We start from the raw sequence: 26,266 nt of genomic DNA on the forward strand, positions 1-26,266 counted from the left end.
GGCTAGGAACGCTTTTTTAGACGCTGCATTAAACTTCCTCATGCTGTTCTTTAATGAGTATACACATGACAAAATAAGTAACATAATTGTGCTTTACACATTCTGGAAAGAGCGATCTTTATTTGATAATTGATCTAATTTAAAACACACGAGATGGCTTTATATTTTTTTAAATTATTGTTCGTCTTCGCACAATCATTCCACTTGTGGAGAGTATAAGCATTATATATTAATTATAAATAGACAGGGATGAACTGCAAGTATATACGTTAACATTTCAAGACATTCTTTAATATACAACAATTACATCTGAACAAAGTTACAGACCATTGTGAAGAAATATGATAGGTGATTATAAGTTATTTGTAAAATAACAACAACAAAAACAGATACAAGGTACATTTTTTCATAAGAATAATAATTATATTTTAATATTTCAACTCAATTAAGTGTTTAGAAAGCAATAAATACATGCGTAATACCTAATAATGATAGACAACAATATACATTTTATTTAACAAAATAACACGCAAAATCACAGACGTCCGTGCATGCAAGTATGTGAAGTGAGTCAGAAAGGATAATTTGTTCATGATTATTCTGATTTGTCAAACAGAAATTCAGAAAACAAGATGTGTTTGTCCCCCCATATATTTGACCTTGAAGGACCTTTCACCACTCAAAATGTGCAGCTCAATGAGATACACATGCATGCCAAATTTGAAGATGCTATCTTCAATATCGCAAAAGTTATGACAAAAGTTAAAGTTTGACTCAAACCAACAAAGCAACAGACAGGGCAAAAACAACATAAAATGTCTCAAGGGCACCAAACTGCCAACTGCACAGGCTAATCTGGGAGGACACTTTATGCACATGCACATTTTCCCAAAATGTGGTTCTTATATTTGTGCTGGTTGTTAAATAAAAGTTTAAAGCCCCATTAATACTCAAAATCAACGAAAATTGTGTACAATATTTCGTGAAATAAAGTTAAACAATTAAAAATCAGTATTCCATATGGCAATTGCTAAAATGTCAACGCCAGATATGGCCTGGTAAAATAGATGTTTGTAGATACAAAATGATCGCTTTTATTATTGTTTCGCATTTTTAATTCCATTTTAATTTCCCACAACGATATCTATTCATATGACACATGAACACTAACATGGTACTATTTAAGTGTTCGTGTGTCGTATCAATAGATATATTCGCAGGAAATTAAAATGGAATTAATTGTGTCACAAATAAATAAAAACGAGCATTTAAATTTGTATCTAAAAAAATCTATGTGATCATACCACATCTTGCGTTGAAATTGTGGCTTTTGCAATAAGGAACACTAATTGTTTAGGTGTTAACTTTATTAAACGAAATACTTTACAAAATGTTTGTTGATTTGGAGCGTTATAGAGGCTTCGATTTGATGTATGACATTAATCGTTATATGAATCATTCTTGAACACAAAACACTCGAAAAAGAAAATTAAATGATAAATGCTAAATATAAACAGATCTCATATTTTTAAAGACAAATATCAATAGTTAACAAAATACAATGAGGTTTCACTGGCATACATGTACAGACAGACTGTAGGGACCTAAAATACCTTAACAAATGCAACATGTTTCCACCTACAAAACTATAAACATGACCACACTTCCATGAGTACTAATCAGTTTCATTATGTACAACTTCATATGAATATACTTTTATCTGAATAATTAAACAGAATTTTTAAAGCACATATTCATATACAGTTAAATTAAATGCTCAAACAACTGTACAATAATGTTATGACACAAAACGCATAAGTGTTATTTCACAAACAGATTGAAAGATTCACATCTAAAACAAAGACAGAATACTAAATGATTTATGCACTATATTCCCACTTATCTGCAGTAAAATAATGCAATCTCTCTTCATGTTTAATTAACACAAGTTTAATTAACAATGTAATGCATGATGCCAATAATAGCATTTAACCATTTCCCCCATAAGAAGTGAAGTCAAAACCAGCATAAAACCAGAACAGCCTGCGAGTAACATGCAGTCTGCTCAGGTTTTATGTTGTTTGCTGCTCATCAGTAATTAAGGGTTGGAAATGAAGCCTTTAACCCTTTCCCACCTAGAAGCAAAGTTAAAATGGCTATGTGCAAACAGCATAAAACCAGAACAGCCTGCGATTAACCCGCAGTCTGTTCAGGTTTTATACTGTTTGCTGCTCGTCAGTATCTAAGGGTTGGAACTGAAACCTTTAAAACTTCAATATAGTAAGAAAGGCCGTTAATTAAATTTAACTTTCTAAGGGACTACAGATGCGTCAAAATAGGTATCTAAGTGGTAAAGGGTTAACACTTGAATGAAGTAAGAAAGGTTTTTAAATAAATGTAACTTTGTAAAGGACTACAAATGCGTCAAAATACATATCTTAGTGTTAAAGGCTTAAAAGAAAAATGTAAAAGAGAAAGGTATTGTTTTCTGAAAGATGTTTTTTAACTTTTGTTAAGGTTAAGTTGACCACATGTATAGATGGTTTGGTTTGTATCAGATAAATCCAAACAAAAAACTAATCGGATTACTTCATATCTCTTTATAAATTCAAATATGATTATTTGTTGTGTTTATAGAAAATGAATTTTTATTGTATGCGTAAATATGTGGATTTCTGGTTAAGGGGAAGAAAAGTACTTTGCATCTGTAATTCCTAATTGTGTTTGTGTTTATATTTGTTTAGCAGTCAACTGACAACATCAACAAACAAAAACGCCTCAAAAATTGATTTTACAGTATATGGTAGTTTGTCCCCTTTGTACAGTAAAAGCATGAAAAAATATAGAGGTGATGTTTGTCATACAGGATCCTTTGTCATAAGGAGTTGTAACAAAGCAGAGCAAAGAGACTTTGGTCATGCAAGTATTGTGTAGCATCTCTCCACAACTCAGTGTGGAAGTTTTCTATTTGAAACTTTTTTTTTGCCACTCAGTATAGAAATTCTCTTTTAACTACTTTTTTGCCACTCAGAATGGAAGTATTCTTCTCTTGACTGGTTTCCTACAGATGGGACACTCAGTATAGAAGTATTCTTTCCTTGACTGGTTTTCTACATATGGGACACACAGTTTAGAGGTATTCTTTTCTCGACTGGTTTCCGACAGATGGGACACTCAGTATAGAAGTATTCTTTTCTCGACTGGTTTCCTACAGATGGGACACTCAGTATAGAAGAATAACCTCTTTGACTGGTTTCCTACAGATGGGACACTCAGTATAGAAGTATTTTCTTTTCGACTGGTTTCCTACAGATGAGACACTCAGTATCGAAGTATTCTCTTCTCGACTGGTTTTCTACAAATGGGGCACTCAGTATAGAAATATTATCTTCTCAACTGGTTTCCTACAGATGGGACACTCAGTATAGAAGTATTCTGTTCTCGACTAGTTTCTTACAGATGGGACACCTAGAGTAGAAGTATTCTTTTCTTGACTGGTTTTCTACAGATGGGACACTCAGTATATTAGTATTCTCTTCTGGACTGGTTTCCTACATATGGGACACTTGGTATAGAAGTATTCTTTTCTCGACTAGTTTCCTACAGATGGAACACCTAGAGTAGAAGTATTCTTTTCTCGACTGGTTTCCTACATATGGGACACTCAGTATAGAAGTATTCTTTTCCCGACTAGTTTCCTACAGATGGAACACCTAGAGTAGAAGTATTCTTTTCTCGACTGGTTTCCTACATATGGGACACTCAGTATAGAAGTATTCTTTTCTCAACTAGTTTCCTACAGATGGAACACCTAGAGTAGAAGTATTCTTTTCTCGACTGTTTTTCTACAGATGGGACACTCAGTATAGAAGTATTCTCTTCTGGACTGGTTTCCTACAGATGGGACACTCGGTATAGAAGTATTCTTTTCTGGACTTGTTTCCTACAGATGGGACACTCAGTATAGAAGAATTCCCTCTTATCTAGTTTCCTACAGATGGGACACTCAGTATAGAAGAATTCCCTCTTATCTAGTTTCCTACAGATGGGACACTCAGTATAGAAGTATTCTTTTCTCTACTGGTTTCCTACAGATTGGACACTCAGCCATGCGGTCACCACACATCTGACATGTGCCGTGGCCGCACAAGAATATCATGTTCTTCAGTCGGTCCATGCACACAGGGCAGCATGTCTGAAACAAACAATTGCAGATAGTAAGGATATCACAATATAGCAATGAACACATGGGTTCTAAAATGTTAACACGAATCTAGTTCTGAGAAAATGGGTCTTAATACACGTGTGCAGTTTCCAGAGAATCCCAGGGGCTTGAATTTTACAGACCAGTGTATTTTATCAGAAGCTGCAGATAGCCATCAGGCAAAGTTTGCAAAAATGCCTGTCGTCTAACCTATCAAATTGTTGCAAAATGTAAAAAAAAATCATCTTCACCCACCCCTAACAGCCCCTGGGCGCCTACAAAAAATCCTGTGGATAGCACTGGTGTTGTATCAGATTACCTTGTGCAGTAAGCATATCTGGGACAACACTATATGAGCCATTAAGACCCATTTTCCCAGAGTGAGGCTCATATAAAATGAGATTGAAGACATACAGGATCTGCCATGACCAATCTAGGCCTAAGTCTGTTGGCCAGTCGGGGTCCAGGAAAAATATCCTGAATACTCTAATTCAGGTCAAGTAGCACCTTGAATTTGGGCCAGTAATTACCAGACCTTGTGGCCAAGATGTTTTTAAAGACTGCAAATGTCGCTTCTTCACACCTTTTTTAAAAAAACAAATTCAGGCATGTTGCTTAGTGAGCTTTTGGAAGGCTTACTGATAATTGTCATGGGCAATTGTACAAAATATTGTATGAAATGAAGAGTGATGATTTTTTTCCACAAATAAATGAACAAAACGAAGCTTTTATATTATAACAAAATAATTTAAAAAAAATTGAATGGTGTGATGTCATAACAAGAGCACCGCCTTGCGGGTGCAGACTGCTCATCTATTTTCTTTTTAAAGGTGAAGGGACTCTCATTTTCAATCACAAAGGAGGGAGGGGTGGAGTGAAGAGGGGTGTATAGTGTGGGGGCGTGGACATTTATTACATTATCTTCCAAAAATGCAGAAAAAAATGCAAAATAAACAACAAAAATCGGGGGGGGGGGGTGGGTGGGGGGGATTCTTGGGTGCGATGGTTGGACGGTATTTCAAACATAAAATAATAAAAATAAATATTTGTGTTTTTTAACCGTTTAAAAAAAACAAAAATTTGGGGTGGGGGGGGGTATAGTGTGAGGGTGTGGTGGTCATTTGTGAGATGATCTTAAAAAAAAAAAATAGAGGAGAATTCGGGGGGGGGGGGAAGGGGGGGAGGGGGGGGGTATTCTTGGGTGCGATGGTTGGACAGTATTTCAAACATAAAATAAAAAAAAAAAAAATATTTGTGTTTTTTAACCGTTTAAAAAAAAAATGGGTGGGGTGGGGTGGGGTGGGGGTATAGTATAGTGTGAGGGTGTGGTGGTCATTTGTGAGATGATCTTAAAAAAAATAAAAAAAAATAGGGGGGGAATTCGGGGGGGGGGGGGCACAGGGGATGGTTTGGGTGGAGTCTATTGTGGTATGTCAGGTAAGAGTAGTTTTGTCAAAGTGTCAATGAAATAAAATAATAAAAATATATATTTGTGTTTTTTTAACCGTTACAAAAAAAAAACCAATTTGGGGGGTGGGGGGTATAGTATAGTGTGAGGGTGTGGTGGTCATTTGTGAGATGATCTTTAAAAAAATTAAAAAAATTAGGGGGGGGGTGGTGATTCGGAGGGGGGGGGGGTCAAGGTCATTCAAAGGTCAAGGTAAAATTCAACTTGCCAGGTACAGTAACATCATGATAGCATGAAGTATTTGAAGTTTGAAAGCAATAGCCTTGATACTTTAGAAGTAAAGTGGATTGAAACACAAAATTTAACCATATATTCAAAGTTGCTAAGTCAAAACAGGGCCATAATTCCGTAAAAATGACAACCAGAGTTATGCAACTTGTCCTTTTACTGTACCCTTATGATAGTTTGTGAGTGTTCCAAGTATGAAAGCAATATCTATGATACTTTAGGGGTAAAGTGGACCAAAACACAAAACTTAACCAAATTTTCAATTTTCTAAGTATAAAGGGCCCATAATTCCGTCCAAATGCCAGTCAGAGTTACATAACTTTGCCTGCACAGTCCCCTTATGATAGTTAATAAGTGTTGCAAGTATGAAAGCAATAGCTTTGATACTTTAGGAATAAAGTGGCCCTAAACACAAAACTTAACCAAATTTTCAATTTTCTAAGTATAAAAAGGGCACATAATTCTGTCAAAATGCCAGTCAGAGTTACATAACTTAGCTGCACAGTCCCCTTATGATAGTTAGTAAGTGTTGCAAGTATGAAAGCAATAGCTTTGATACTTAAGGAATAAAATGGACCTAAACACAAAACTTAAACAAAATTTTCAATATTCTAAGTATAAAAAGGGCACATAATTCTGTAAAAATGCACGCCAGAGTTATCTTACTTTGCCTGCCTAGTCCCCTCATGATAGTAAGTAAGTGTACAAAGTTTGAATGCTATAGCATTGATACTTTCTGAGAAAAGTGGACCTAAACGCAAAACTTAACCGGACGCCAACGCCAAGGTGATGACAATAGCTCATAATATTTTTTTCAAAAAATAGATGAGCTAAAAATGAATTCATGTCACCAAAATTATGACATGAGATTGGTTGATAAAAGAATATGAAGCAAATGCATAAAGACCATTTTTCCAGGGACACGGCTACATGATATTTCGTTCCTAGTTACGGCATGTGGAAGCACTGAGTGCATGTGTACCTGATCCTTGATGTCCTGCAGTTGCTGCTGCAGCTTCTGAATGTCCTTGGTGGTGTCCTTGGCCCCGTTGTTCATGATGCCGGCTGGCTGGGGCACTGGGGGAGCTGCAAGATAGAAACCTGACAGAATTGAGCCGCATCCTGGGAAAATGGGGTTAAATGCATCTTCATAAAGTGTCGTCCCGGTTTACCCTGTGCAGTCATCAGGGATGACACTTTCAACTAGACTGCATTTTGATTTAAGAGAGACCTCCTTTAAACGAAAAATTCCTTAAAAAGGGAAAATGTCGTCCCTGATTAGCCTGTGCAAATGGCACAGGCTCGTCTGGGATGAAACTTTACCCACATGCATTTAGCCTAGTTTTCCCAGAATAAGACTCATATAATACAAAGTCTGTGTTCCTTTTGTAGTGCAATGTTATAACCCTTTACCACTTATATACCCACTTTGACGCGTATGTAGTCCCTTAGAAGACCAAAGAAATTAGGGACCTTTTAAACTAGATTCAAGTATAAAAGCCTTCAATTTCAACACTAAGACACTGAAGAGCAGCAAACAGTATCAAACTTGACTGTAAGTTACTTACAGGCTTGTCTGTTGATGTTTTTTTGCTGGTTGCATATCTATAATTAATGTTGATATTATAATTGAGGTTTCTATTAAATACATTTTCGGAAAAAGTTCAACTACAAACTTGTAAATTTTATGTGGACTGACCGACATACTTACTAACCAGGTACCTCATATATAACCTTCCTGAACTTTGTTTGTAATAGTATAAAAAGTGGTCAGTTATTTTCCAGATGGGAGTAAAGTCATAAAGTTCATACAGTTCCTGACACACCGAAAAATGATATCATGCACAATTGTTAGATATTGGGTTGTTCTATACTGAAAAGAGACTGTATAACCCATTTTTTATTTTTCCTAAACATACAGCTTAACTTCGTTGTCTTGATGTCAACACATGTGAGCCAGTGACTTTGACCTGTTTCTTAAATTTGACCCAGAGACCAAGTTTCGAAAATAGATGAGAGATCATGGGGGCCAAGTTTCATGAAGATTTTGCAATAAGCGTTGCTTCTATAGCATTCACAAGCTTTATCTTTAATTTGACCTAGTGACCTACATGTAGGTTTGTACAATATGTGACACAGTTTCATTCAAAGCCTTCTTAGATATCATTAGAACAAAGATTCTGACAAAGTTTCATGAAGACTGGGAAATAATGGCATCCTCTAAAGTATTCACAAGCTTTTTATTCAATTTGACCTAGTGACCTAGTTTTTGACCCCACATGACCCAGTCTTGAACCCAGCCAAGATGTCACTAAACAAATATTTTGACAAAAATTTCATGAAGATTGGGCAAAGCATATTTCTTCTACAGAGTTCACAAGCCTTCCTTTAACTTTTTCTTAGACTTAGTAGTTTATCATACATGACCCAGTTTCAAACTCCACTGAGATGTATTTAAGAATAATGTTCTGATAAAGTTTCATGAAGATTGGGAATTGAAAGCAGCCTCTAAATTTATAACATAGCAGATGTTGCTAAAGCATGACAAACAAGCAAATTCGTTGAATGGATATCCCCCGCCATTATACATCTGGACACAACGTCAAAACAATATCCCTCTGCCTATGTCGGGGGATAACAACGGACAATAGGTGATCACAAAAGCTCACATTGAGCAGAATGTTCTCGGATTAGCTTACAATATGATCATACTTCAGAGTCCATTATACAAGACAAACTTACGGTTTCCTCCACAGCACACAATAAAGGGCACCAGCTTATCAATGGAGGCCCGACACTGGACACATTTCTTCATCAGACTAGCACACCCTGTAATGAGGGTTTAACACATATGTTTTTGTACATATAGTCAAGTATTTCCAAGACAAATACAATATCATTTAATATAATGTCTGATGTAAAACTATGTTAAGTATATGCTAAATAAATGTAATATAACAAAGTTATGCTTTGAAACACTTACTGATAATCATCATACAACATTAATATGAGCAGAATATGAATTTATGCATATAAATGCATATAAAAGTTTGCCAAAATTATCTTATGGACTGATGGATGGACGAACGGTAATCCTATTACCCACATCCCACTTTGGACAGAAGACTAATTAATTAACTTCAAAGCTTTGACACCTACCATCACATGCACACATATGGGAGCAGGGCTTGAAAAGAACAGAGGCCTTCTTGTCAGAACACACCACACACTCTTCAATCTGAAAACAAAGAAAGAATAGGGGCCAACACTTAAGAGATTATGACAAATAGGTAGGTATTTGAAAAGCATGTATATGAGTTGCCCTCTGGGAAAACCGGGCTTTATGCATGTGCTTAAAGTGTCATCCAAGATTAGCCTTTGCAGTTTGCACAGGCTAACCTGAGATGACACTTTCTGTTTTTATTGTATTTTTGTTATGTACAATGCACAGGCAAATCCGAGAGGACACCTTTTGTACATGTATTAAACCCCATTTTCCCCAGAGCAAGACTCGTATGATGCCAATTCTGTAGGTATTTGATGTGTCATTGGAAAGCATGTAAATGTAAACAATTTGTGAATGTAAGTAAAATGTTTTTTGTTTTTTTATTAATTTTTTAACTGAGAAACAATATGCAATATGACTTCAAACAACGAAGTAACCAACATTCCTTAGAGTAAAGATAAATTATCATCCAGATATTAAAGATTAAATTTGGTAATTTAGATTCTCACCAAATAGCAAAATGGCAAAAAGTACAAGCATTCTTAGACATAGGAAATTACTAAGGACACATCATATGATGTTACAAGGTAAGTTGAGTCTACAAATGTTCAGCATCATAATACTTCAGTTCTTCAGATATCATGGAATATCAAATTAAATTAAACACTATTCAAAATAGGTTCAAGTTTTAAAGACTTCATTTCCAACTATAAGATACTGATAAGAAGCAAACAACATCAAACCTGAACAGGCTGCCTGCGAGTTACTTGAAGGCTGTTCAGGTTTTATGCTGGCTGCATTTAGCCATTTTACCTTTGCTTCGGAGTGGGAAACGATCAACAAACATTTTCAGGTAGAATCTAACCTTGGTTCGAGACTGCACGTGTTCCTTGCAGAGGAGACACTTCTTGACGCGTGGGGAGCACAGGGAGCAGGTGGCTATGTGACCGCAGGGGCCGAACAGCGTGTCACGCTTCAGGTCTGAGCACACCATGCACTCTTCTAGCGTCTCCTGGTCGTTGCGGATGATAGCAACATTGGAGGCACCTCCGGGACTGAATATAAATTATGCATGTTTGAAATTTTCGTCCCAAATGAGCCTGTGCAGTCCGCTGTTTTTTCTTAACAGGTATCTGTTCTTAAGGAAAATTAATTTTAGGCAGAAAGTGTCGTCCCTGATTAGCCTGTGCAGACTGCACAGGCTAATCTGGGATGACACTTAACAAACATAAATTAAGCTCTGTTTTCCCAGAATGAGGCTCAATGAGCCTTAATATGCACACAAACCGGGCCTCAGGGGTATTGTCAATGGTCGCAAATTTTGGCGACATTGTAGGCCCCTCCAGGACTGAAATTATGGGTAAAAACAAGAACTATTTGCAACTTTGCCTCAAGGTTATTACATAGCAAAGTCAGTAAAATTTTACCTCATTGGTTCAGATTCTCTTGGACAATAATGATAATTTATATTGCCACCATTGAGTTCTTTGTACATACTTAATATTCAATGGATCTAGAAATATCAAATGTACTGGGCCTCATCTAAATTTCAATGATTGCAGATTTTGTCAACATTTACTGAACTACGGGTAGCTATCAATTTCTACAAATTAAAAAAATATATATTTGTATTCGTCTACACATAGAAGTTCCAAATTATTTATGGCATCTCGCGATATAAAAATAATTGCAGAATTATTGTAGTATCTTATTCAGATTAATTCTGTATTTTTAGAAATATTTCATAACAAGAGATGTGTTTGTCAGAAACACAATGCCCCCTATTGCGCCGCTTTGAAATAAAATTTCAATATATAATTTCAATATATCATTTGGCAGGTTTAAAAATTATCTCCCTTTTAAAGCTTATTACTTCCCTTGGATTGTATTTTATGACTTTTGACCTTGAAGGATGACCTCTCACCACTCAAAATGTGCAGATTCATGAGATACACATGCATGCCAAATATTAAGTTGCTTTCTTCAATATTGCAAAGTTATGGCCAATGTTAAAGTTTTCGGACTGACGCACAGACTGACAGACGGACAGTTCAGCTGCTATATGCCACCCTACCGGGGGCATACAAACACTGTAAATCCAATTAAATGCTCTTTTAAATTTTAACGCAGAATCCAATATAATATGGTAGTCTCTTGGCTATCATTGTTCTCCTATCTTCGATTTCCATTAAAACTTCCATTAAACCATTATTGCCCTGTTTTAATCGCTTAGTAGCTAGCTGATACCAAGAACATTTACCAAGTGTCAAAATATGTTGTTTAAATCAAATAAAGGATTGAAAACTAGCTCCTTGATGGCAGTGTCTAACGTTGTAATGTTGTTACTTGCAAATTTGCCACCTACCTTTTGAATAATTGACAAGCTCCACATGTTGATCTACATTTCATGTTGAAGTTCATTATTATTTGTGCATAAACATTTGTTTAAATATTGTTTGCTAAAATGCAAGTAAAACATCACAAGCAAGAGAGAAATAAGTAATTCAGACAAAGTAAATACATGGATATGCAGGTTGTATTATTCACAGCAATTACTTTCAATTACACCTTTACATATCTTTATATAGCAAGATATCTCATAATTCACTTTAAACTTAACTTCCTTGCATCAAGTCTTTAAATAACAAGATATCCCATAATTCACTTTACACTTTATTACATCAAGTCTTAAAATAGCAAGGTATCACATAATTCACTTGAAACTTCATTACATTTAGTCTTTAAATACAAAGCTATTCCATACCTCAAGTAACCATGTATAACGCACAGTTTTTACCTCCAAATATCAAATGAAAATGTTTGTGCGCATTATACATTGATACAACGCTATCCAGGCTGCTAAATTGTGAAAAATTCATAATGTAATTGTTATTAAGTATAATAGTCGCCATTTTTTTATGTTTCACTTCCAAAAACAAGACATACATTTGTGATATGAAATTCTTAAATACATTAATCTTCAATATTTGCAAGAATAATTAATTTTAAATAGCATTAGTGCTTCCAATCGGAAATACATAGTAAACAAGGGATGTGTTTGTTAGAAACACAATGCCCGCTACTGCGCCACTTTAAAGTAAAATATTTGACCTTTGACTTTGAAGGATGACCTTGACCTTTCACCACTCAAAATGTGCAGCTCCATGAGATACACATGCATGCCAAAATCAAGTGCTATCTTCAATATTGCAAAAGTTATGGCAAATGTTAAAGTATTCAGACTGATGCACAGACTGACAGACAGACAGTTCAACTGATATATGCCACCCTACTGGGGGGGGGGGGGGGGGCAGGCATAAAAAGTGGCATGTGTCCAGTTACCAATACATTAGGGATATATGCCAACAAAACTGTCATTTTTTTAAAAGCAACAAAATTTCATGCTGACAAATATGATTTTGCAGTAAGTATTTAGAACATAATATTATAGTTCTTTTGTTTCCAAAATATTTAAATTATCCTATAATAAGCATGCCTCAGTCTTTTGTTGTGGCATTTGACGAGTGCCTTGCAGAGATTATGCCAACCTAAGACGACTTTGCTTGTGGCATTTGGCCAGTGCCTTGCAGAGATTATGCCAACCTCAGTCTTTCCTTGTGGCATTTAGCGAGTGCCTTACAGAGATTATGCCAACCTCAGTCTTTCCTTGTGGCATTTGGCGAGTGTCTTACAGAGATTATGCCAAAAAGATTATGCCTACCTCAGTCTTTCCTTGTGGCATTTGGCGAGCGCCTTGCAGAGATTAGGGTCAGGGCAGAGGTCAAGGGGGGTCTGCCCCTTCTTGTTCTTGATGTTCAGATCCGCCCCGTTTGCCGCCAGAAAGCACGCAATCGAGGCACTTGACTTCTTGTCAGCGCCAGGTGTCCCAAGTCCCATCAAGAGCTGTGAATGCAAGGTAACAGTTAATCAAAGAGCACAGTTAAATGAGCCTCCCTCTAAAACTAGGTAAAAATGCATGTGCGTAACGTGTCATCCAAGATGAGCCTGTGCAATCAACACAGGCTTATCATTAAAGCACTTTCTGCATATGTGGCAGTTTTCGCTTGAAGGGACTCTCTTCCAAATGAAAATCCAGTTAAACCAGAAAGTGTTGTCCCTAATTAGGCTGTGCGGACTTCACAGGCCCAGTTTTCCTAGAATGAGGGTGAAATGAGTCGCGTTCTGAGAAAAATGGGCATAATACATGTGCGTAAAGTGTCGTCCCAGATTAGCCTGTAAAGTCTGCACAGGCTAATCAGGGACGACACTTTCTGCCTAAATTGGATTTTTGCTAAGAAGAGACTTCATTTAAACGAAAAATGTCATAAAAGCAGAAAGTGTCGTCCCTGATTAGCCTGAGCGCATTGCACAGGCTAATCTGGGACGACTGTTTACGCAAATGCATTATGCCCAGTTTTCTCAGAACAAGGCTCAATTTGTAACAAGACATGTGTCTATAAGAAGATGCTGATGACCCATATTCCACTATCCTCTCAAAACTCAACTTATGTCAAAGACAAGCTGTTTTCATGGCCATATTTTACTTGTGACATGTATGTGTGACCTTCACATTCCAGCTAAGGAGTAGCAAGTCATTTTAAAAATGGCATGATGAACAAGTGTTCCGCGGTCGGAGTCATATGTCCCTCCAAACAGGGCTTTAAACTAGTGACCCCAATTTTGATAGGGGTCATTTACTGTCAAAAGCCAATGCGCATGGGAAGTATCAAGCCAATCATTCGATTCGTTGACAAGTTATTGATCAGAATTGCTTTTCCCAATTATTGTGCCAGTGACCATGATCTTTGACCTAGTGACCCCAATATTTTTATTTTTTAAATTCAATATAAGACATACAATGTATAAATGCATATGATCATAAAACAAAGTGATACCATGTAGCAGCAATAATGTTCAAACATGTTCTACAAGATATGCCAATATATACTTTTTTTATCTTATGGTTTCCTTTTGATTAAAAAAAAAAGGGTTAATATGTACTTTTTTCTTTGGTAAGTTGTGATAGGTGTTTTAAAAAAAACAAAAACATTAATGTTATTAGTATAAGTCTATTGCTTAGAACATTCAAAATAACACGCTATAACCAAGAGCTGTGTATGTGAAACCCAATGCCCCCTACTGTGCCACTTTAAAGCCATGTATTTGACCTTTGGCCTTGAAGGATGACCTTGACCTTTCACCACTCAAAATATGCAGCTCCATTAGATACACATGCATGTCAAATATCAAGTTGCTATTTTCAATATTGCAAAAGTTATGACCAAGGTTAAAGTTTTTGGACAGAATGACAGATAGACAGGCCAAAAACAAAATACCCCCGATCATTCGATCTGGGGGCATAACAAGTTGTCAAATAGACACATATTATTAAGTTTACAATTCAGTTGGCAGGCTATGCAGACACAGATACTGAACTTTAACAAGAGGGCCAAGATGGCCCTAGTTCGCTCACCTGAGAGGTGTCAGTTCATTCAATCTTTACCAAATGTCAAACTTGACCTAGATATTGTCCAGACAAACATCCTGGTCAAGTTTCATCATTATTTCATCTGCGAGTCATGATAAATATACCTATGAAGTTTCATGATCCTAGGTGTAAGCATTCTTGAGTTCTCATCCAGAAACCATTTTTCTAAGTTGAGTCACCGTGACCTTGACAGCCATTGTGTGAATATGTTATTTGGCACTGTGACCTTGACCTTTGACCTAGTGACCTGATAATCAATAGGGGTCATCTGCGAGTCATGATCAATATACCTATGAAGTTTCCTTAACCTAGGCATAAGCATTCTTGAGTTATCATCCAGAAACCATTTTACTATTTCGGGTCACCGTGACCTTAACCTTTGACCTAGTGACCTGAAAATCAATAGGGGTCATCTGTGAGTCACTATCATTGTACCTATGAAGTTTCATGATCCTAGGCATTAGCGTTCTTGAGTTATCATCCAGAAACCATTTTACTCTTTCAGGTCACCCCGACCTTGACCTTTGACCTAGTGGCCTGAAAATCAATAGGGGTCATCTTCGAGTCATGATCAATGTACCTATGAAGTTTCATGATCCTAGGCATAAGCGTTGTTGAGTTATCATCTGGAAACCATTTTACTATTTCGGGTCACTGTGACCTTGACCTTTGACCTAGTGACCTGAAAATCAATAAGTGTCATCTACAAGTCATGATCAATGTACCTATGAAGTTTCATGATCCTAGGCATAAGCGTTCTTGAGTTATCATCCGGAAACCATTTTACTATTTTGAGTCATCGTGACCTTGACCTTTGACCTAGTGACCTGAAAATCAATAGGGGTCATCTACGAGTTATGATCAATGTACCTATGAAGTTTCATAATCCTAGGCCTAAGCGTTCTTGAGTTATCATCCGGAAACCATTTTACTATTTCGGGTCATCATGACCTTGACCTTTGACCTAGTGACCTGAAAATCAATAGGGGTTATCTGCGAGTCATGATCAATGTAGCTATGAAGTTTCATGATCCTAGGCATAAGCGTTCTTGAGTTATCATCCGGAAACCATTTTACTGCTAAGGGTCACCGTGACCTTGACCTTTAACCTAGTGACCTGAAAGTCAATAGGGGTCATCTGCGAGTCATGATCAATGTACCTATGAAGTTTCATGATCCTAGGCATAAGTGTTCTTGAGTTATCATCCAGAAACCATTTTACTATTTCGGGTCATCGTGACCTTGACCTTTGACCTAGTGACCTAAAAATCAATAGGAGTCATCTGCGAGTCATGATCAATGTACCTATGAAGTTTCATGATCCTTGGCATAAGCGCTCTTGAGTTATCATCCGGAAACCATCTGGTGGACGGACGGACCGACATGAGCAAAACAATATACCCCCTCTTCTTCGAAGGGGGGGGGGCATAATGAGAAAACTGCCCCCCTCCAAGCAGCCATGTTATTCAACTGACCGGAACCATTTTTAACTCAACTCTCGTATCAAGGAAACAAATGTTCAAGATTGGGCAACTGAATTAAATAAAACTAGAGTGTTAACAAGATTTTACTATAGCCGTATAAGGAAAAATGGCCCGCCCCATTGGAAGCCATAATTATTTTCCAACTCATCCAAGATATCATTGAGACCAATCTTCTGACCAAATTTCATGAAGATTGGACAATAAATGTGGCCTCAAGAGTGTTAACAAGGTTTTACAAAAGCCATATATAGCCAGGCCTTGAAGAATCCACTGGACCGCTCGCATATGCGAGTGAAGTTGATGGTCGGGCGAGTAAAGTTTGTTAAATACTCAACCGACCTGGCGAGTGCTGTTTTTCAAGTTGAGAAATATAAATTCAGTTCCAGAACTCCTGCCACATCAATACAAATTGCGAGCAATTTTTCGAAAGAACAAAAAATATGTTTAGTACACAAAGAAACTGCACTCTGTTTTGACACTGAAAAATGACGTAACGGGCACAGTCAAAATAATTCTCGAAATCGGCTGCGCTCTTTTTGTAGGTGTCAGTGCTGTCAGCTAATCGATTTAAAGTGAAAAACACAGTTAAATATATTGGTCATTCCGTGAAAAATAAAATTTCATTTTAATGTAAATATTATTTAAAAAAAATAAAAAATGGTTAATTATAATACTTCTTATATTTAATTAAAAATAAAAAGAAAAAATAATTATAAATAAACATAATATTTTTTTATCAGAAGCCTTAGCCAAAATTTACCATATTGTAACCATTTGTCAATCAAGCGTGTCTTTCAGTAAAAATTCACCTGAAATATTAAAACTCAGCATGGAAAAGTGTTCTATTTCAAAATATCTTCAAGGTGGTGGAGACAGGGAACAGAAAGAAAGGTCATCAAAACTATAAATATAGATATTTATTTTTTTTAATGCAGGGCGAGTAGATGAAAGTGACGGGGGAGTGGATTGTCAGGCCCACTCGCCCTGCAGGGCGAGTGGCTCTGGAAAAATTCTTCAAGGCCTGTATATAGCCATATAAGGAAAAATTCCCCGCCCCTGGTGGCCATGTTTTTAAAGCAACAAAAACCATTTTCGAACTCATCCAAGATATCATTGGGACAAATCTTCTGACCAAGTTTCATGATGATCGGAAAATAAATGTGACCTCTAGAGTGTTAACAAGGTCATACATTTCAATATAATTTAAAATAAAACTTAAGAAGAACATGTGTCAAAAAATGCGAAATAAGCGAGATATTTAATACTGAAATCGAAATTGTCTGTACAGTTGAATTCGCCAGAATGTATATCATGCATGTACGATGTGAATCTTAATTTAGTTTAATGGTTGTTTTTAAATTCCTGCAGCGATGTCTATTCATTCGACACACAAACACTAACTCCGATCCTAATAAAAAGACGAATCCTTCGGTTATTGTAGGAAAATATGTACGAAATATCTTTGTCAACATCAGCTCGGGGCGCTAATTTGTCTTTGCTGCATTTTATGAAATTCGTCTTCAATGTCTTGCCTATTTTGTGTTATTGTAACATGTATTTATCAATATATTACAATTAAACACATTTAAAAATCGTATAGTCTCGCTTTAATTGTTTGACAAAAGAATGCCATATTGTACAGAATCATCAAACAATAAAAAACATATTCAAAAGTTTGCTATCTTCCAGAATGTAAAACTATCATTTAAAATTAATTCCACTTAATGCGCTTAAAACAAATATTTTAAAAAGGGAGACAACCCTGTCAATTCAACATAATTTTTCATTTGCAGTTAATTCCCTTGACATTATAAATTATATAGTGTTCAAAAGCTGTTATTACTATATAAATATAATGAAAATGACCCCCCCCCCCCCTCCCAGCGGCCCTGCTTTTTTACCAATCCGAACCATTTTCGAACTCAACTGTCATATCCAAAAAACACATGTTCTGACCAAATTTCATGAACATTGGACCAAAAATGTGACTTCTAGAGTGTTCCCATGTTTTCACTATATACATATAGAGAAAACTGCCCCGCCCCCTGGCGGCCATGTTTCTGGACCATTTTCGAAATCGTCCAAGAAATCAATAAAAACAATGTTTTGACCAACTTTCATGATGATTGGGCTAAAATTGTGACTTCTAGAGTGTTTACAAGGTTTCTCTATAGCCAAATAAGGAAAACTGCCCCACCAACTGGCGGCCATGTTTTTCAACACACAGGAACCACTTTTGAACTCAATCAAGATATCATTAAGACAAACATTTTGACAAATTACATGAAGATTGAACATAAAATGTGACTTCTACAGTGTTTACAAGGTTTTTCTCTTTTTTTTCCTATAGTGACCTAGTTTTTGACCCGGCACAACCCAGTTTTGAACTCCGAACTCAAAATCTTTGAAGCCAAGATTTTATTGGGGCAAAGCTTTTGACCAAGTTTCATGAAGATGGGACAAGAAATGTGGCCTCTAGAGTGTTAACGAGCAAATGTTTACGGACGGACGGACGGACAAAGACCGGTCAGAAAAGCTCACCTGAGCAATCAGGTGAGCTAAAAATGTTTTAGAACCGTATATTTAGTTCTGCAGAATGTCAGCGCACACTCTGCCTTTGGATAAATTTGCCGATGGCTACAAATTAGCAAATTGGACAAAAGAAAATTGTATTTGGCTACAACTTTTTTGTCATTTAATACCATAAACAAGCGATGTGTTTTTGAAACACCATGTCCCCATACATTGATCTTTGACCTTGAAAGATGAGCTTGACTTTTCACCACTCAAAATGTGCAGCTCCATGAGATACACGTGCATGCCAAATATCAAGTTGCTATGTTCAATATTGCAAAAGTGTACATTAAATGAGCGATTTTGACCCATATATTTGACCTTTGACCTTGAAGGATGACCTTGACCTTTCACCACTCAAAATTTGCAGCTCCTTGAGATACATATGCATGCCAAATATGAAGTTGCTATCTTCAATATTGCAAATGTTATAGCAAAATGTTAAAGTTTGAGCAAACAAACACACAAACCAACCAACCAACAGACAGGGCAAAAACAATATGTCCCCCACTAAAGTGGTGGGGGACATAAAAATTAGAAGATTTCTATATTCTAACTTTGGCAAGCCTGTGGAAGGGTCTAATCCTAGTTATAACATACCTTTCCAACATCCTGCATGTCCTGCAACTGTCTTAGCTGAGACAGGGTGTGATGTCTCAGGGCCTCATGTAGTGGAGTGTCACCGTCTTTGTCTGGTACATTGAGGTTACACCTTTCTCTAACCAGCAGCTGAAATAGGAAATAGGCAAATGATGACAGTAATTGATAGTGCTCGGTCATTCTCCTAGCCTGTGGTACATTCCATTTTATTATACCTCACTTTCATTCACAATGCTAAACTCCCATAGGCCATCGTGACATAGAAATACTGTCAGACCCAGCGGGAAAAAATTTACTGTCCAAAAAGTACTGTCGCCTGCTGCCTTAGCAATCACGTGCCACCAGCGGGAAAAAATTTAATGTACACAAAAATTACTGCCTTAGCAACCACGTGCGGAATGTTCGAAAATTATACTGTCCCATTCGCGCATGGGCAGTACGCAGTTTTGCCTTTTCGCTGTCAGACATGTAATATTTATTTTATTATACCGAACAAGTAATAAGAAATTGACTGTGTTAACCTTCAAATCCTCCTCGCTTATCGTTGAAAAACGTTTGCTGGCAATATTGCTTGCCATTTTGTCGACTGTTTACAACGTCATAAATTGCGTAATCAAGTGATAAGAAAATGACTGTCTTAACCAGTGTACTTTTATTTTTGTTATCAAAATATAAATGGTTATTCATTGCTGTATTAAAATACAATTATTGAATATTAAAATTGTTCATGGTTCTAATAATTTGTTAATGTTTGAAAAGTTTGTTCGTTATAATAAAATAAATATTACATGTCTGACAGGGTGACAGTAAATTTGTCAACTTTCGGAAAAATACTGTCAACCTCGGCTTCGCCTTGGTTGACAGTATTTCCTCAAGTTGACAAATTTACTGTCACCCTGTCAGCCATGTAATATTTACATACTGTCCGCGATGGTTGCTTCTCAACTCACCTATGTGCTTATATGCTGTCCATGATGAGCAGGCACTACTTTCAAGATGGATGAAAACACACTGAATGGAATGTTGTTTTGTTGTATGTTAGATTGTTAGTAAATTATTATAATTTTTATTCAATTCCTTGGCTTTTTCATGATTTGGTAAAAGGGCTGCCTTCCATTTTAGGGAAAAAAAGAAACAACAAAGCTGCAAAAGGGATTATTTCATTGTTCCATGGATTATATCTTAACGTATGCACATTTGAGGTTACACATATCTCTCACCAGCTGCTAAATAGGCACAAAAAACTATATCTGTTTGTGGATGTCCACCATATTTGTCCAGTTACACTTTTCTCTTGTACCAGTGGCTGAATTAGGCACAGAAAATATATGGATTTTTTTCTCAAGTCTCTTCTCAAAGAAAATCCAGTATACCCGTAAAGTGTAATGCCTGATTAGGCTGTGAAGACTGCACAGGCTAATCTGGTACAACATTTTATGCACATGCATTAAGCCCAGTTTTTCCAGAGCACTCCAACTACAAGGCAACTACTTCGTGGATAAGTGCCTCACCCTGACACCCCTCACAACTACAAGGCAACTACTGCGTGGAAAAGGCAACTACTGCGTGGACAAGGCAACTACTGCGTGGACAAGTGCCTCACCCTGACAGCACAACTACAAGGCAACTACTGCATGGACAAGGAAACTACTGCATGGACAAGGCAACTACTGCATGAACAAGGCAACTACTGTGTGGACAAGGCAACTACTGCGTGGACAAGGACACTTCTGCATGGACAAGTCAACTACTGCATGGAAAAGGCAACTACTGCGTGGATAAGTGCCTCACCCTGACAGCACAACTACAAGGCAACTTCTGCGTGGACAAGGCTACTACTGCGTGCACAAGTGCCTCACCCTGACACCCCTCACAACTACAAGGCAACTACTGCGTGGACAAGGCAACTACTGTGTGGACAAGGCAACTTCTGCATGGACAAGGCAACTACTTCGTGGACAAGTAAGTGCCGCACCCTGACACCCCTCACAACTACAAGGCAACTTCTGCTTGGACAAGGCAACTACTGCGTGGGCAAGGCAACTACTGCTTGGACAAGGCAACTTCTGCGTGGATAAGTGCCTCACCCTGACAGCACAACTACAAGGCAACTACTGCGTGGACAAGGCAACTACTGCATGGACAAGGCAACTACTGCATGGACAAGTACCTCACCCTGACACCCCTCATAACTACAAGGCAACTACTGTGTGGACAAGGCAACTACTGTGTGGACAAGGCAACTACTGCATGGACAAGGCAACTACTGTGTGGACAAGGCAACTACTGCATGGACAAGGCAACTACTGCGTGGACAAGGCAACTACTGAATGGACAATGCAACTACTGTGTGGACAAGGCAACTACTGCATGGACAAGGCAACTACTGCGTGGACAAGGCAACTACTGTGTGGACAAGGCAACTACTGAATGGACAAGGCAACTACTGTGTGGACAAGGCAACTACTGCATGAACAAGGCAACTACTGCATGGACAAGTGCCTCACCCTGACACACCTCGCAACTACAATGCAACTTCTGCGTGGACAAGGCAACTACTGCATGGAAAAGGCAACTACTGCATGGACAAGGCAACTACTGTGTGGACAAGGCAACTACTGCATGGACAAGTGCCTCACCCTGACAACCCTCACAACTACAAGGCAACTACTGCATGGACAAGGCAACTACTGCATGGACAAGGCAACTACTGCATAGACAAGGCAACTACTGCGTGGACAAGGCACTTACTGTGTTGACAAGGCAACTACTGCATGAACAAGGCAACTACTGCATGGACAAGTGCCTCACCCTGACACCCCTCGCAACTACAAGGCAACTTCTGCGTGGACAAGGCAACTACTGCATGGACAAGGCAACTACTGCCCGGACAAGGTAACTACTGAGTGGACAAGTGCCTCACCCTGACAGCACAACTACAAGGCAACTACAGTGTGGACAAGGCAACTACTGCGTGGACAAGGCAACTACTGCGTGGACAAGTGCCTCACCCTGACAATCTGTGTGTGCTGCCTCTCCACTGCCAGATGAAGGGCTGTCTGTAAGTTGACATTCTGTATGTCCAGGTTGGCTTTGCGCTGAAACCAGATAGCAGGGCCATATGTCCTAAGACATCCAAGACACCAAGAAATTAAAAAATTATCAGACGGTGGAGTTAAGACTAATAAAAGTACTTTATGAAACATACACAATTAATTTCTAGGCATATGTTCTTGAAAGCAGCCTAGATATCAGTAAAACAAATGGTCTGACCAAGCTTTAGGAACAGTTGACTTAAAATGCGCCTTTTTGAGTTTTAACAAACTTTTTCTATGATTTTACCTTATGACCTAGTTTTTGATCTCACATGACCCAAGTTTCAAACTCAACAGCAACTTCATTGGGACAAATATTCTGACCAAGTTTCACATTGGACAATAAATGTGGCAAATACAGTGTGAACAAGTTTCATTATAACCCTATAAGGAAAACTGCCTTGCCTCATGACAGATATGTTTATAAAGGGCGTGAACCATTTTTGAACTAGCCCAAGATATAATTTCAATTAATATTCTGACCAAGTATTACTATTATGAATATTGGATTTAAAAAATGTGACTTTAAGAGTGTTAACAAGGTTTCACCAAAGTAACAACAGCACCGCATAACAGGTGCCACGCTCGGCTGCCAAAGCTTTTTTTTAGAGGTCACAGTGACCTTGACCTTTGACATAGTGACCCAAAATGGGTGTGGCATGTAAAACTCATCAAGGTGCATCTACATATGAAGTTTCAAAGTTGTAGGTGGAAGCACTTTCATTTTAGAGCCAATGTTAAGGTTTTAGCACGACGCCGGCGGACGGCGGAAAACAGCCTCGCTAATAAAATGATTGCTGCCCTGCCAGTTGGCCGCCATGTTTTTCGACAAAGAACAACCATTTTTAACTCAACCAAATTATCATAAGAAAAAATGTTCTTACTAAGTTTCATGAAAATCAAACTAGAAATGTGACTTATGGAATGTCAACAAGCTTTGTCTTGAATTGACCTTGTGACCTAGTTTTTGATCTCAAGTGACCCAGTTTCAAACTCAGCCAGGATATCATTGGGACAAATGGTATGACTAAGGTTCATGAAGATTGAAAGAGATAAATCGTCACTGTTCTTCGAAAACCGCGTAAGTAAGTTTTTACAACTTTTCAATAGGCAAAAAAAAACGTTTTCGAAAACTGCGTAAGTCCATTTTTAGAATTGAACCAAATATTAAAAGGAAAAATGCATAATTCCTTTTTTGAATTAAAATGACAACTACAGGCTTTATATTTTCATAAATAAGAAGTATGCCCATTTTGATTAAGACTATCTAAATTAATATATTTTAAAACTTAAAAAAATATTTAAAAAATGTTTTTTGAAAAGTTGGAAAAATTGACTTACGCAGTTTTTGCAGAAACAATTAGTGCACCAATGAGTGTTCAGGATTTTCTCACGTGCTCATATCTATGCCTTCCAATTGGATATGAAATCCAGTATTTTCGCAGAAAATGACCCGTGAACCCGCCGTTCTTATAAAAACAAATAACATTTTGCGCCAAATTTGACCTACACGGTTTTCGAAGAACAGCAACGAAATGTTGATGAGGCAATATAACCAAAGGCAATCACAAAAGCTCACCATGTTCATGTTATTCTCAGGAGAGCAAAAAATAGTTTTGCAGTCAAATATAAGAAACTTAACATATAGGCAAAAGACAAGAAATTCCAAACACCATATTCTTCGATAGCTTGTTTTTTTAAATTACTGATTTGAAACCATATTTCTGTTTTTCATTTTTCCATTTTCAGAAACGGTGACCTTAACCTTGAAAGCATCTTCACCATTTGAATCTCAATCATGCATATCTGTGTGGTATAGAGGATATTTGTTTGATTTGGTGGAATACTGATTTTAATTTAAGAGTGATCATAGAAAATACTATTTTCATGTGTGGCTTACACATGATTGTTTGATACATTTTTGCTGAAATAATGACCTTGTTACGTCATGAAAACAACGTCATTTCACAGTATTACAGTGAAAATTATCAATAATTTTCACTGTTAATGTTCACTGATTAAAACAGCTAATTATCATTTTCTTGATATTTCTCTATAAACTACTTGAAAATATGAAATAAAAAGGCTTATTGGAAATTATGTTGAGATCACACTACTGCCAAAGAGAACAAATATTAGGTGAATTAAAGTCTGGTACACAGATCTTACATCTGATGCTGCTCCATGGACCAGCAATTCTGCCACCTCCACATGGTTGTTGAGGGCTGCAAGATGTAGTGCGGTGTAGCCGTCATCCTTCTTCTCGTCTATCACCCACTGGCGAGGAACTTTGGACAACAGGATACGCATGGCACTGGAAGAGAAAACCAACATATCAACTGTTGGGAATCGGAAATGTATATAGCAAAAGAAACCATAGGATATTTTGATTTAATCACCCATTGGTAGATAACTTTTGACAACAGGATACCCATGACGCTGAAAAATCAAAAACCAGGATATCAATCACCTGATGGAGAACTTTGGAAACCAGGATACACATGGCACTAAAAGAGAAAACCAGGATATTAATCACCTGATGGAGAACTTTGGACAACAGGATGCACATGACACTAAAAGAGAAAACCAGGATATCAATCACTTGGCAGGGAACTTTGGACAACAGGATAAGCATGGCACTAAAAGAGAAAACCAGGATATCAACTGTTGGGCTTAGGAAATACATGTAGCAAGAGAAACCAAAGGATATTTTAATTTAATCACCCACTGGTTGGAAACTATGGAAAAATGGATACCCATAGCACTTCGTTTTGTTTGTTAAATTTGTTATTTCCGCATTGTTTTGGCAGTATGGCGGTCATATCACAGCAACCCTGGGTTAACTGGTTATTGGGACAAAGTGCACATACTTATGCCAGTAACTGGCAACTGCCCTACTTAGATAAGGGGTAGGTTGAGAAAGGCAGTACATAGGATTTCATAACCAATCTTCATATCAGTTAAGTGGCCGGCTGGGGATCGAACCGCCATCCTTGGATTTGTATTTCACCACTCTACCAACTGAGCTTCCCAGTCCATAACACTTAGAGACTGGTTAAATACTTTAAAAAACTGGCTAAGAAAAGCACGGAATAACAAAGGAAATCTTGATTCATGAACCAATTGACATGACGCCTTATCATTGATCGCTCCGCCCACTAGAATTGATCCACCAATCAGCAATCGATTAATAGGGCGCACTCGTTAGCAACGACCTGTCCGCCATTTTCTAGACAAGCTACATGTTTAGGTTCACTTTTATTCCAATGAGTTTCTTTTCTTTTCCTCTTAAAAAAAACGATTAAAAATGGTTAAACGGTGTCAATGGGGATTATGTAACTCGGACAATCGATATCCTGAAAGATTAGTTGGTGACATTTAATTTATATCGTTTCCAAAGCCGAAAAGAGATCTTGAGAAGTGTAAGAGATGTATAAATACATGCGGTCGTCACCAGGAACAACTGAACGTCAACACTGTCAAAGACAATAATAATATATTTTTATCGGATATACTAGCAGATTAAAATAGTTTATGTTATCGATCTGATTATCACATAATATTTCACTTTTTTAAAATAGTTTTATCAGTTACTAGGTCAGAAGCGAGGTTCATCTGCATTACTTAAAGAGAAATAAAACCCAGCATGAAGCCTAATTCATGCTGTGTTTTATTTAACTCTGCTAGTTATGCACTTAACTGACATCATACATGTTATTTGAAGGTGACATGTGATATATTATCTTATTAACGGTATCTACACATTTGCACTCATGTGGTGTCACCAATAAACGCTTTTAATCCACACTAGGAGCTCGAATGCCTAGATCTCATTTTTTAAACGAGTTTCGTTTATTTTGTTCGGATTAAAAAAACGGAAATGAAATATGGCAAAAACG

The 26,266-nt window shown here is 37.4% G+C and overlaps 1 protein-coding gene across 12 annotated transcripts in view; it reads right to left on the reverse strand.

Moving 5' to 3' along the window:
* Window positions 1-92: 92 nt before the first annotated feature.
* LOC127873555 (E3 ubiquitin-protein ligase MIB1-like) overlaps window positions 93-26,266 on the reverse strand; it is a 123,131-nt gene continuing 96,957 nt past the window's right edge. Inside the window, exons 14-24 of one of the 12 annotated variants that reach the window (XR_008046249.1) lie at window positions 24,537-24,681; window positions 22,284-22,370; window positions 19,273-19,401; window positions 12,848-13,029; window positions 9,992-10,181; window positions 9,060-9,138; window positions 8,643-8,729; window positions 6,883-6,986; window positions 3,812-4,195; window positions 3,665-3,713; window positions 93-3,468 (exon numbers count right to left, since the gene is read on the reverse strand). Coding sequence is in view for 1 of the 12 variants with exons in the window: in XM_052417431.1 (XP_052273391.1) it covers window positions 4,055-4,195; window positions 6,883-6,986; window positions 8,643-8,729; window positions 9,060-9,138; window positions 9,992-10,181; window positions 12,848-13,029; window positions 19,273-19,401; window positions 22,284-22,370; window positions 24,537-24,681 (1,144 nt within the window). In the remaining 11 variants the exon portion in view is untranslated. Of the gene's footprint in view, window positions 4,196-6,882; window positions 6,987-8,642; window positions 8,730-9,059; window positions 9,139-9,991; window positions 10,182-12,847; window positions 13,030-19,272; window positions 19,402-22,283; window positions 22,371-24,536; window positions 24,682-26,266 lie in introns of all 12 variants that reach the window. The other 11 variants (XR_008046244.1, XR_008046250.1, XR_008046245.1 and 8 more) reach the window with 11 other exon arrangements.

Source organism: Dreissena polymorpha, chromosome 3, assembly GCF_020536995.1.
Source record: "Dreissena polymorpha isolate Duluth1 chromosome 3, UMN_Dpol_1.0, whole genome shotgun sequence".
Taxonomy (NCBI): Eukaryota; Metazoa; Mollusca; class Bivalvia; order Myida; family Dreissenidae; genus Dreissena; species Dreissena polymorpha.